Source organism: Emys orbicularis, chromosome 3 (genome assembly GCF_028017835.1).
Source record: "Emys orbicularis isolate rEmyOrb1 chromosome 3, rEmyOrb1.hap1, whole genome shotgun sequence".
NCBI lineage: Eukaryota > Metazoa > Chordata > Testudines > Emydidae > Emys > Emys orbicularis.
Window position 1 is genome coordinate 168,601,294 of NC_088685.1, and position 13,103 is coordinate 168,614,396.

Here is a 13,103-nt window from a genome sequence, read left to right on the forward strand (position 1 = left end):
TGGATTCTCTGTTACCCTGAAAGGGGTTGAACACTTTAAAGTGGCGTAGCTGAAGGGTCAAGTCACCTTTGCAGCTGGAGCAGGCTGAAGATCATTGTGGGGAAATTGAGGCAGGAGTGCTGCAACACCAGGTCTTCTGGCCACGGGGTGCTCTGGGATGGTGAGTTTTGTGATGCACCTTTTCTCACTTATATTGCTCTTGAAAATGTTTGCATCCTGCCAAAATAACTGAACACGAACATTATTAAGACCAAGCCCATACAACTGCTGTAGAAGCAGCAGCAGCACACTCTGCACTAGGAACATGTAGGAACTGCCTGAGCCATTGTATTTGGGGGTCTTGGGAGAGGGGGGAAAACAGCAAGGCCGGGCTCCCCCCAGCCATGCTCCAGATACAAGACATGGCCCCAGTGACCTATTTCCCCCTCTGGGGATACCATGTGGGGCAGGAGCTCCCCGAACTCTTGGGGAGGCATAGAGAAAGAGAGAGAGAGCTTGGACCAGGATGGGTTTCCCCCTGATCTCTTTATCTACAGGATTAACTATATTAGCTGGCAGCAAGAGAAGGCTGTTAATCCCAGTGTGGTGGATTGGACACTGATGCTAGGTGATCTTCCAGCACCTAGCATCAGTGTCCAATCCACCACACTGGAATTAACAGCCTTCTCTTTCTGCCAGCTAATATAGTTAATCCTGTAGATGAAGAAGTCTGTGTTGCAGTGCTGAAGGATGCTGCTACTGATATAAGATAGGGATTTGTTACATTTGTACATAATATAATTTATTTTACCTCTTTTCCTTAATAAAAAAAAAAAACCCTAGGAAATTACATTTTAAAAACTGTTAAAAGATAGATGTGTAGATTGCAAAGTCAAGTTCTCAAAAGTTAGGAAATGCCAGATTTAGTTGCCAGTACAACCTTAATTCCACCCCTTTCTGCTTTGAAAGACAAGGTGTGTGAGGTAATATCTTGTAGTGAACCAGCTTCTGTTGGTGAAAGAGACAAGCTTTCTGCATATGCATTTTGATAGCCTTTAATTACGTGATCACACATGATTTTTTTCCACAAGACCTTTTCCTCATGCAGTACACAGGATGATTTCACAAAGGACCAGAATTAAGATTACATGGGTAATGGTGAATTTGGCATTTTCTAACCTTCTAGTGCTTGACTTTGTAATCTAAAATTACATTGTTTTAACTGAAATTTTTGATATTCAGTTGTTACAGTCTTGGCTTAGTGGATGGTCCACCAGACTGTTAATTGAACCCAGCTTTTGGATCCCATATGCATCCAGGTCAGGTCAGCTGGGTCTGGGCAGAGTCCCGACATGGTCTTTAGCTCTGGGTCTCTGGGGCACGCTCCTAGGAACAGAGTACCTGTCTACGACCCTTCCCTGGGACATGGGAATCCACAGTCCAACTGCCCTAGGTCCCAAGATCAGTGCTGAGACTTTCCAAGCTGCCCCAGTTGCTTTTGGTTATGCATACTCTTCCAGAGTTCCCCTGTTTGGGGTCACTCTGGTTTATAGTTTAATTCTTTGGAGACATGTAGCAGGTAAAGTAAAAAAACAGATTTTACATAGGAACGTATTAAATACATACTTTTTACGCTTAGAAAGCACAGGAGAGTTAAAGATCTATGCGAACAATAAACACCTGAACGCAATCCTCCCCTCAGAGCTGCAGAGTCCTCACCTCTCCTGAGCATTTTGAGGGCTGGTCCATTTCCTTAGCAGAAGGCGAAGTCCCTCCTGCCCCCACTCCTCCAGCTGTGTCTTGTGTGTCTCGCAATGGACTGGCTCCCTTGCTTAGAGAGACTGTATTGTAAAAAAAAAAAAAAAAAAAAAAAAACTGTCTGTGACACCTTTGCTCTTATGCTGGATAATTTCCATGCTTCAACCCCTTCCCCCCGCCCCCCGGTTGGTTGCTGGTCTAAGAGTTATTAAAGTCAATGGCTCTGCCCTTAGCAACCACATTGCTCCATCTGGGTAGGACTGACTGTTCAAGGTTGATGTCCCCTTCGTGGCTGTGTTTCAGTTTCCCAGACATAGTCTGTTTCCATTACAAAGTGGAGAGTCTAATCCACACATTTACACTCAAATGATACTTCACAGAACAAAAAAGGAATTTCATAAATTGACACAAACATATTCCCCAAATTGTCACAAATAATACATATACACAGGGCTGGTGCAAGGAAGTTTCGCGCCCTAGGCGAAATTTCCACCTTGCGCCCCCCCCCCAGCCCTGCGGCAGCTCCCTGCCCCCCTCCTCCACTCTGAGGTGCCCCCCCCGCGGCAGCTCCCCCCCCCGCCCTGAGGCCCCCCCCCCCCCCCCCCGTGGCAGCTCCCCCCGGCCCGGGGAGCCGTGCGGCAGCTCCCCACCCCAGCTCACCTCTGCTCCGCCTCCTCCCCAAGCACGCCGCCCCCGCTCTAATTCTCCTCTCCTCCCAGGCTTGCGGTGCCAAACAGCTGATTGGCGCTGCAAGCCTGGGAGGCGGGAGAAGTGGAGCGGCGACTGTGCGCTCGGGGAGGGGGCGTAGGAACGCTGTAAAAAAAATTGGGGGCACCGCTTTTTGGTGCCCCCAAATCTTGGCGCCCTAGGCAACCGCCTAGTTTGCCTTAATGATAACACCGGCCCTGCATATACACACAAACACACACGCTAGTTGGTAACCTTGGAATTCACAAGCTAGTAGAGTGCCCCCTCTTCACTACATGTTTCCTTTATTCTGTCTTACTTTTTCCTCCTCTTCTTCTCTCTTTCCAGAAATAGACTTGTGACAATTCCTGGTGACCCTGGTAACCCTAAGTATGAAGCTGAGCTTTCCCATCTCCTGCAGGACCTTTTTCTGCACTTCTGATTGCATTTTTTCCACCTTTGTATTTGTAGGCACCCTGTCAGTGTATCATTTCTGGCAGCAGCTAGGTTGGCTATTTATAAACCCAGAAAGCAGAACCTTTCCCAGAAAGAGGAATAGTCTCTTGAAGTGTGTGTCTATTTATTTAGTTCTTAGAACATGCAACAGGATATAATTACATCAAGCCATATCTACTAGCTGGAGTCTTTTGTGGACCATCCTGATGCCATCCAGTAGCATCTTGCATCTCTTGATCTGAGGGATTTACTGATCACTGGCGATTCTGTTAAACTCGGTTGATTCTGTGCTCTCTTTAGTCCTTCTGCTCAAGGGAAGAAGTGATATTACTTTAAAGGTGTTGTGTATATATAAACAAAGCTCATTTTAGAGGAGAAAGGGGGACAGTCAGAAGCATCCTCCAGAAAGGTGGAAAGGCTTAAATATTTCTAGCTGAAATACCTTTATAACTTAATTCAGGTAAGATAGCACTTGTTTGGGTAATACTTCATATTTGTCTGGTGTTAGATATGTACAGTTAGTTATGTTAGTTATGTACAGTTGATTTTAGTAGGTATTTTAATAGCATGATTGATTTTCATTATCTAGAGTGAATGTCTTCGTATCTGAGTGCATTGTGTTATACTGCATGAGAACTTGTACTGTGATTAAAATATGTGAGTCAAAGGATACTACTTATGGGTAGAGGTAATTAACTGGCATTATGAATATGATTTGAATATGCATTGGAGTTATGATTCCTTAATTTTTTGTAATAGATTCTGTCTACAAGAAAAGCTTCCATTACTTATTATTTTCTGCCTGGCATAAGGAGGGGAAAATGAATGTGAAGAGGTTGAATTGTTTGATACAGCTGGGTAGAACCCAATAAATTACCCTGTTCTGTATTAAGTACTTTACGGGGATCACAAGGACATGAGTATTGATGTATTTGAACTAAGCAGCAGTGGAAAATCATGAAAATGCTACTGCAAATCAGTTCTTGATCTGGAAAATAATGATAACATGCAATAGAGGGATGGTATAACCTAGCCTTTCACCAATTTCTTCCAGGTTAAACTTTTTCATCCAGCAATTATAAGCATGGCAGTGACATAACCACATGCAATTGTCCAATTTGAGCACTGGTACTTATTGAATAAATGAGTTTTGAAAGGAGGTTCTGATGCTAAATTTGTTGGGTTTCTTTTTTCGGAAAAGAAAAGGTCAGAATTCTAGCTGGTAAATCCATGGGCATTAGCTTCCACTGTGCTGATTCGATTCAGGTAGCATGACAGCAGACATAGCAGCAGAGCAAAAGGAGCAATCAGAAGTAACAATTTTTGCAAGTCAGAGAAAAATATAAATGTAACTAAATTAGGATATTGGTATAGGTGATATGCCACTCGGGTGAATAAGGATTCAACACAGAGAATGGGTTTAAAGTGTCAGGCTGCAACTTTACTGACATGACACAAAGGTATAAGCTGGACCCCAGTTCCTGTTAGGCATTGTGAAGGGACTGGAGTGGGATGGCTTTCCACCAACACCAAGAAACAAGACCTGGCCTCCCAAAATTACCCATGGGATCTAGCCAGCTTGTTGAGATTCGTGACCAATATAGAGGGTATCTCAATCTTCACTAAATGTCCACAAGCAACATTATAGACACCAGATTCCCCTTGAGTCCTGCGTCCAGGTTTATCCCAGGATCTAGGCCGACTCTCCTAACTTTCTTCACACTGGACACTGGCCAAATGCAGGGACATTCAAATTAATCCCTCACTGAACATTCATGGATTCTGTGGGGAAAGTCAAAAGATCCTCAATGCTGATTTTGCTTTAAGGGAAATTCCTTCCCAAACCTCCGAAAGGCAATCACACTGGGTCCAGCAGCTCACCGGAACCGGTTCTGCCACCCCCGGGGACCCTAGTAGACAATGGAGAGTAGATAGGTGCTGTCTGAGGGACACAAAGATGGCATCCCTGGGTGCAGACAGAGGTAAGCTGGGAGGGAGGAGCAAGTCTGACTATGAAGGTCTGTCCATGGCACTGACCGCTTCCCTTCCATCCTCTCTAGCTTTATGTGGTCCTGCAGGAGAGGGAGGGAACACCTGTGTCTGGTAGGAAGGGTTACAGCTCCTTTTCCCCTTCCCCAGCTAGCTCAGCACTCTAATAGAACTCTGGTTAGAGGGTCATGTTTAAGACGGTTGTCTTTTGAAAACTTGAGTGTCTTGGTTGTGCCACCTACAGTCTGACTCCTTCCTTATGAGCCCAAAGTTGCTGCCTTGTACAAGTTTAATTTACTGTTGTACATTTACTCCCAAAACACTGAATCAAGAAACTGAGGATATAGAAAATGACATTAATGCTAAGAAATACATATTGCATCACTTAAGGTTATACTAATAATTCTCTTGTGTATCGAAATTTGAGTCTATATCCCATATTTTGTTTCAGAAATTGAGAGGAATGATGAGATAGCTGTCACTGATACTGCCTTTTCATTTCCCCATGCAAAATACTGGTAGAGTTACAGGTTCCTAGGGCCATGTTTTTTAAAATAGACCTAGTCTTGCATCTGGATTTGCATGTCTGAAATTTTATACCAATATTTAGAACATGCAGTCTTGCATAGCTACAAACTGAATTTGCTAGTGCATATTAAGTAGTTAGCATATGCAAAACCAATTTTGGGAATATGCAAAATTTTGGATGCCTAAAAAACTTAGTCACACATAGTTACATGCACCTAAAACTGATACATGCATTTTTGTTGAATGCTGTTTTTGATAATATTGCCTTAAATATTAATGGGTAAGTTTCTTTCTACAAACACATTCCAATATATATCAAGTCACTGAGGAAGCTCTTTGGCTTAGTATTTCATTCTGGAGTAAAATTAAAGAAAGAAAATAAGTTTTATTCTTGTGCACCTTTATTATGATACTTTAATTGCTTAATCCTAATTGCTGAATTCCTAATTTCAGAAGCTAGAAAGAACAACAATTAGGTGACAATCTGTGATGTTCATATGCTGGGAAAAAAGAATTTCTTGGTACTTATATTATCCCTCAAAGTATTTCCAATATTTGTTGAAACTTTTAAAAAAAGAAAAAAACAATCATTATGTTTTTCCAGGCTTTTCATTATTATTTTTGCATTTAAAAATCTATACATTTTTCAGGAACTGTACAGACATTAGTATTCACAGCAACCTTGTGATGTAGATAGGTAAGTAGTATTATTCCCATTTTGCAGATCAGGATATTAAGGCAAAAGATAAAGGCCAAACACTGAATAAGTGGTAATACTGGAATTGGAACTGAATTATTGCAGGTTCTCAGTCCTGTCTTCAGCCACTGGCACAGGCTGCAACTATTTTCAATTACGTTTCCTTTAGAAAGAGGTTCCTTAACTACGCTGGGCCAGATTCTGCCACCCTCACTCTGAATGAATAATGCCTTATTGCACAAATAGTTGCTTTGATTTCACTGTGGCTGCTCAAGGAATATGGTGCTCAGTGACATTTTGATATTCCATTTTTGTTGTTAAGGGGAGTAGCTTTTCATTTCTAAGTAGTTGTCTTTATCTGATAGAATTCATAATAGCTACCATTAACCATCCACCTTCTTTTTCTAACCAGGTATTAAAGTGAGCTTTAGAACCAGGGAACCTGATGGTCTGATTCTTTTCTCTGTGTCACCTGGGAATCAAGAGGAATACATTGCACTTCAGTTACAGAGTGGACGTCCTTACTTTCTTTTTGATCCACAGGTACAGTAAGGAGAAAGATAAAATAAAATATAGCTTTATTACAGATCCCCAAGGCATATTGTGTGCTTAATGGTATAAGATGATGGGGGTGCTTGCTTTTTTCCATTTTTTTCATATTGATCCAGGTTAATGGATTCTTCAATACCCTAGATAATTGGTGATCTTTAGAAAAGAAGCATTGAATCCTCCAGGCTTTTGTAATATTTAGTTTTGTTTGCAAGTGTTAACATTTTTTAATTAGTGTTGCATTACATTTTTTTTAAAAAGTATTGTTCTTACCATTACCACTGAGTTAACAATCGTTAGTACCACTTTAACATTCATTTTTAAATACTAAGACACCAGTTATGGATACATCTCTTTTTGATTATTAAATGAAGATAGCATACTTTTCTAGTAAATATTTTTCAGCATCCCATTTGATTGTGCACCCATTGAAGTCCATGAGAGTTTTCCCATTAACTTTAGTGGAAACACAATTGAGCCCTTCCTTCAAATTGGTGCCAAAAATATGTAAATGTATACATCCTTTTTAATACTGTTAGTGATACTTTTATTTTTTAAAATAGGTATAATTTAAAAATACAACTCCGTGGCCATAGCATCAAACAGACAAATCCACTCTGATTGATTTAAAAGTTATGCAATGTGTGAATTAGGTGTCTGCATTAGCTCACTTTTAAAAAGAACCTAGAATGAAATCCTGCCCCTTTGAAGTAAACAGCAATTTTTTCATTGGCTTCAGTGGGGCCAGGATTTCACTCTGTGGTCTGAGCCAAAGCCCGTTGAAGTCAATGGAAAGCCTCCCATTAGCTTCATTAGGCTTTGAATGAGGCTCATAGTGCTGTGTCTTTCTTATATATTTTGATTATAATAGTGGCCAAGGTCTTAATCAGAACTGGGGACTCTTTGTGATGGGTACTGTACTCTTTCTGATGGATGATATGGGTGATATAGGTAAATGGAGAGCCCCCACTCTAGGGATTTAGTCTAAAATACTTCAACAGGGAAGACACACACAGACACACACACATTTTTTAGCTGTCGGGAGCGGTTAACAATTAAGGCCTGACAAATGGTTCAAGAAATTAATTCAGATATGGTCCCTACAAAGCGTTTGATTTTCCAAATGTGAAATGCCTTGTTTTACATTAGAATATATGTAAATATGATCACAGTATCATTCTGCTACTCTGGGAAAAATGTGTTACGGAAGCATTTAGTAGAATGTATTTTGAATCCAGAGAATAGTTTCCTCCAAAATTAAGCACAGGTTGGCACATGCAGTTGTGTGGTCCCAGCTTGAACTAGGTACAAATAAATGTGGTTTCTGATGTATAAAACTATTAATGCTCTAGATTGTTGCCAAACATAATATGAAGAACCACTTATTCAGACACCTGATCTTTAGAATGCAGCATCGTTTGTAACAATTTTAACGCTAACTAAGTACACTTTGATGAGACAGCATTTAATAAAATGCTCATTAATTTCATCATTAGCAAGGGTATGCTAAGAAGTAAGCCAGTTTCTTATGTCACGCCCAATTAGCATCCCATGCTAGTAATCCCATTAGTATTGTTGAATTCACTAATGGAAAAACTAATGGGCATGCTACCAGGGCACATTAATTGGGCATGACACCAGTTCTGGTTTTAATTATTAAACTACGATAATGAAATGTGTGTTTGTAAAATATTTAAATGTTGAAATAAAGTAGAAGACAATAAAAATAGTATATGAAAAAATGCCTGGGTGCATGTAAGTGCATGTGGGTTTGTGTTGTTGTTGTGGGACAGTGAACTGATATACAAACCATGCCTGAATACCTAGGATGCAGGTACCTTTAAGAAAGGCACATGCATCTATGTGGAAAACATACTGCATATGCTCATGGGAAATTACTCCATTTTTATAATCTTAAATACATCATGCGTATTCTCATGCATGGTATGCTCAGTGACAGCATCCAATTAAAAACATACTGGCCAGCAACACTCAGATAAAGTTTGAATGGAACGGAGTTTTATTCTTTTAGGCTAATGCAGCTTTAAAGGTTGTGGTAGTAGTGTTCAACAGAATCATATTAGTATTTATCGCATCAGTACACTACTTTTTTCATCGGTATAATATTAAGATCACTGAAAGGGAGAGAAGTTGAGAACAAAGGTGTTAACAAAAATTACAAAGCTATCTTTTTCATTTACTGCTGTATAGTGGCAAATCAGCTACTACTTTCAGAGATGCCAGTAACTATTTCAAAAAACAAAACAAGAGTTTATTTGCAAGTTTGGAAAATAGTTTTCTGAAATCTGTCCTCACAGTAACAAAGTCAATTTTACTTTATTAATATCTACTGTCTAAGAAAACTAGCATTTTTGCAGTTAAATAATTGCCTGGGAAGTTTTACTTACTGTACAGATGAGTATCCATAAGTCTCAGCTGCTTCTTGTTCAGAGGGATTGATTTCACCTAGTTGTAATGAAATTGCAATATAAGGCGACAACCTTCAAACACTTGTGCTTAACTTTACTACTGCGAGTAATAGTACTATTTCTGGTATTTTGCAGGATTTGACCTAATTGTAGCCAGCTTTAAACCAAATTGTAGAAACCACTGTACAATTATATTTGCAATCTTAGGCTAAATTAGAATATAATTTAACGTGATTTCAGCTCCATCTCTAGAAGAGGTATACAGTTTTTAATAATCTTTCACATCTCTACCTGTCATTTAGTTTATCCCATTGAATAGGGTTGCTCCAAATATTAACAAGGTATTGATGAGGGGAGGGAGAAAAAAATACAAGAAAGCTATTCTTTAAAAAGTTCTTTTATAGTTGGCATTTTGTAGGCAGATAGAAAATGCATACGAGGTTAGACCATTGCTCTATCTATCCTGGCACCTTGCTGCTAACAGTGGCAGTGCCTCAAATACATATTCAGAGATCCTCTTTCCTCATTTTTATCTTGATTAGTGATGGCATTTTATTTATTTTTTAAGAGCATGGAAATATCCTTTTTGGAATGCTTGAACACACATTGTGGTCTAGTTGTTAGAGCAGGGGGATTGGGAGTCAGGACTCCTGGATTCTGTTCTTGGATTTGCCACTCTCTTGTATTTGCCTCTCCATCTTTCTGTGCCTTTGGGAAAGTTATGTTATTAGTATTACACCTCTATCCCGATATAACGCGACCCGATATAACACTAATTCGAATATAACGCGGTTAAGCAGTGCTCTGGGGGGCGGGGCTGCACGCTCCAGCGGATCAAAGCAAGTTCGATATAACACGGTTCCACCTATAACGCGGTAAAAAATTTTGGCTCCCGAGGACTGCGTTCTATTGGGGTAGAGGTGTATTATTTGTATTCTGATAGCACCCAAAATGTAGTAGACATTGACCACACATACAATCAGATACAATCTTGCCCAAAGAGCTTACAACCTAAGAAGACAAGCAATATATGAAGAGCGGAGGAAACAGATACAATCAATATGTTCACAGTTTTTATATCTATATTAATGAAAGTGGAAGATGTATGGCTAAGTACATTTCAGTGGTTAAAATCTCAACAAATAAAAGTGTGATTTAAAAAAATCAACTATGACCAACTATCCTCATCCTAGCCATTATTAATTGGCTTATTTCTTATTTCTTCACCTCAGTTTTTCCCATTTATAAAATGGGGGTAATTATTTTTAGCTCACAGTGGGGTTGTGAATATTTAATTAAATAGTTAAGGCACTTTGGGATCTCTAGACAAAAAGTTCCATAGAGACACAATATTATTAATCGTTGCTTCAGGTGTTTGTACAAAATATAACATATTAGCATAATGCTTCTCTTTCTTTAGCATAAGGGGTGCATAAGAATTGTGATAATAATTAGAGAGCGCAGTAGTTCATTGTCAGATATTCACGGTATTTCATTGTCAAGCTTGCTTCATAGCAAACATTTGTTTTTTGCTCTTCCCCCTAATCACCTGAGATCTATTAACAAGAAGCTTATCTCCTGTGTTTGAGATTTGCAGTGGAAACTAGCATTAAAACAAGTGTCTACTCTTTTCCATTAAGGCCAGCATCTCTCTAATGTAAATTGGAATCACCAGTGAGAGCTACTTCACCTGCTAATTAGAATGTGACTTCTTGATTTTAAAAATAAAAGCTAATGATTTGTTCAAATGTTCCATTCTCCAAGAGTGTTACATTAAGCTGGCTTCTTTCAATGTTATAGGCAGTGCATTGCCCAAGTACAGCGTTTTGCTTTTAAGAACAAAAGGTGAAATCCTGGTCCCAATGAAGTCATTGGCAAAGCTCCCACTGACTTCATTGATGTGATTTCACTCAAAGTATTTTAAAGTTTTACTGAAACAGTAACAATGAAGGTTCAGTATATAGTTCTGTAGCCTTAAAATTCTGTCTGTTCTGCAGGGGTATCCTGCCCTGAAGGATGAATTCTATTGAATAATATTGAATTCCTTGAAAAAGGGCACTTTATCCCTGCAAGTCAGGTGTAATTTAATGCTCTGGGATTGTATTTATTAAGGATTACTGGGAGATGTAAACACCAATCAGACATCAATCCCTAGGAATTGCCCTATGACACAGTCACTTTTCCTACAGTATTATGAGAGAAACATCTGTTTAAAAAAATGAATAATTCATTTGGATGTGATGTCTGCATCAGTTATTTTCCTTTTACCTGGTGTATTTAGAAAAGTTTTGTACTAGATGTTAGCCATTGAGATCTCCAAGTGTGTCTCACTTATCTTATCATTTACAATTTTGTATGTCCAAAATAATTTCAATATAACTTGGAAAGAGTTATGATTAGATTAGCATTTGTTTTGCATGCATCTCTTACATACAAATGGCATCTTAAAACCACCCCCCTCTGATTTTTTTCAGATGAATTTTTTATATGACTTTTCTCTTCTCCAAAAAAAACTGGACTGACTGTCCTTAAGATTGAAGTCTTCTCTTTATCCACAGAATGGGGTGAACAATGGCAGTGCAAGCTTCCCAATACTGCCCTATAAGTATTCCTGTACCTTTACTTAGAGAGACTACCTAGAGACAGAAACTGCCAAACAATCCCAATTAGTGTTAAATGTGATGGTGGCTTCTGTATACCAGACACTCATTTCACACACTGCAGGCTGCCTAACAGTCATCCAATAACTGTCTGTTGAAATATTACAGAATTTCAATTTAACCCCCACCCACCCCACTGAAATCAGTGGAGCTGCAGAGGGGGTTAGTCAGAAAAGAATTTAGGCTCTAACTCATAGTAGCAACTAAACTTGATCCCTAGTCCTACACACAAACTTTTGAGTAGGCTAATTGACCAAGGATTGGGATTGCAAAGAGATGAGTAAAGCTTGCGCAATGTTAACCATTGTTCACTATTTTAGCATAAATTTAATAGAGGAGGTATTTTTTGCAAATCTTTATATACTGCAGGATGCTTTGCTACATGTCTGAGATTAAGGCTACAACACACCTAAATGCCTCTATTTCACCTGCATATATAATTTAGCGAGGTACTGTGACACTCTGTGTCTCGGGGGAACACCCTGCCCCCCCATGTTCGTCCTTCTGGTATGATTGTGTGGTATCCAATGCAAAGTTTGTCATGTCGGTTATTTTCTGAAGGCTCAAGATGCACTGAGCATTGTTGTTATAGTAATGGTATAGGTTATAATTTCATGTATATAGTTATGAGGTTGAAAATGTATCCTCATGGCTTAAAACAAGCCCAGGCAAAACTCTTCAGGAACAGAGGGGCAGTTCACACCTCATCAGGGCATGTATGGAACAAACCCATCCCGGCCTCCCAGGAACAAAGGACACTGGCCTAGACAGCAGCAAAGGATCTGTTGGACTCTCGAATGAGTTACCCGCCTTCCCTTGGTCAGTCAGGGACTACGATGAGGTAATGCTCACCTGACCCTGAAGCGGGGGCCAAAGCCAAGAGGGAAGAAAGGACATGATAAAAGGGAGAGACCTTTGCCATGCTCTTCCTCTCTCTTCCACCTCCATCTATAGACATTACCACCAAGCAACTGAAGCGCTGATCAAAGGGGAGAGCCTGGCTGAAGGGCAACCAGCCAGCCTGTGGTGAGAAGCATCTAAGATTGTAAGGACACTGAAAGTGTTAAGATCAGCGTAGAATGTGTTTTTCTTTTATTTCATTTGACCAAATCCAACTTGTTGTGCTTTGACTTATAATCACTTAAAATCTATCTTTTGTAGTTAATAAATCTGTTTGTTTATTCTACCTGAAGCAGTGCGTTTGGTTTGAGACTCCCCTTGGGATAGCAAGCCTGGTACATATCAATTTCTTTGTTAAATTGATGAACTCATATATACTTGCAGCATCCAGCGGGCATAACTGGACATTGCAAGGCGGATGTTCGTAGGGTTGTGTCTGGGACCAGAGATATTGGCTAGTGTCATTTGGTT

The 13,103-nt window shown here is 39.7% G+C and overlaps 1 protein-coding gene across 1 annotated transcript in view; it reads left to right on the plus strand.

Annotated features, from left to right (window-relative positions):
* USH2A (usherin) overlaps positions 1-13,103 on the plus strand; it is a 578,278-nt gene that overhangs the window by 195,432 nt on the left and 369,743 nt on the right. Inside the window, exon 21 of the mRNA XM_065401740.1 lies at positions 6,507-6,637. Within this exon, the coding sequence (XP_065257812.1) occupies positions 6,507-6,637 (131 nt within the window). The remainder of the gene's footprint in view (positions 1-6,506; positions 6,638-13,103) is intronic.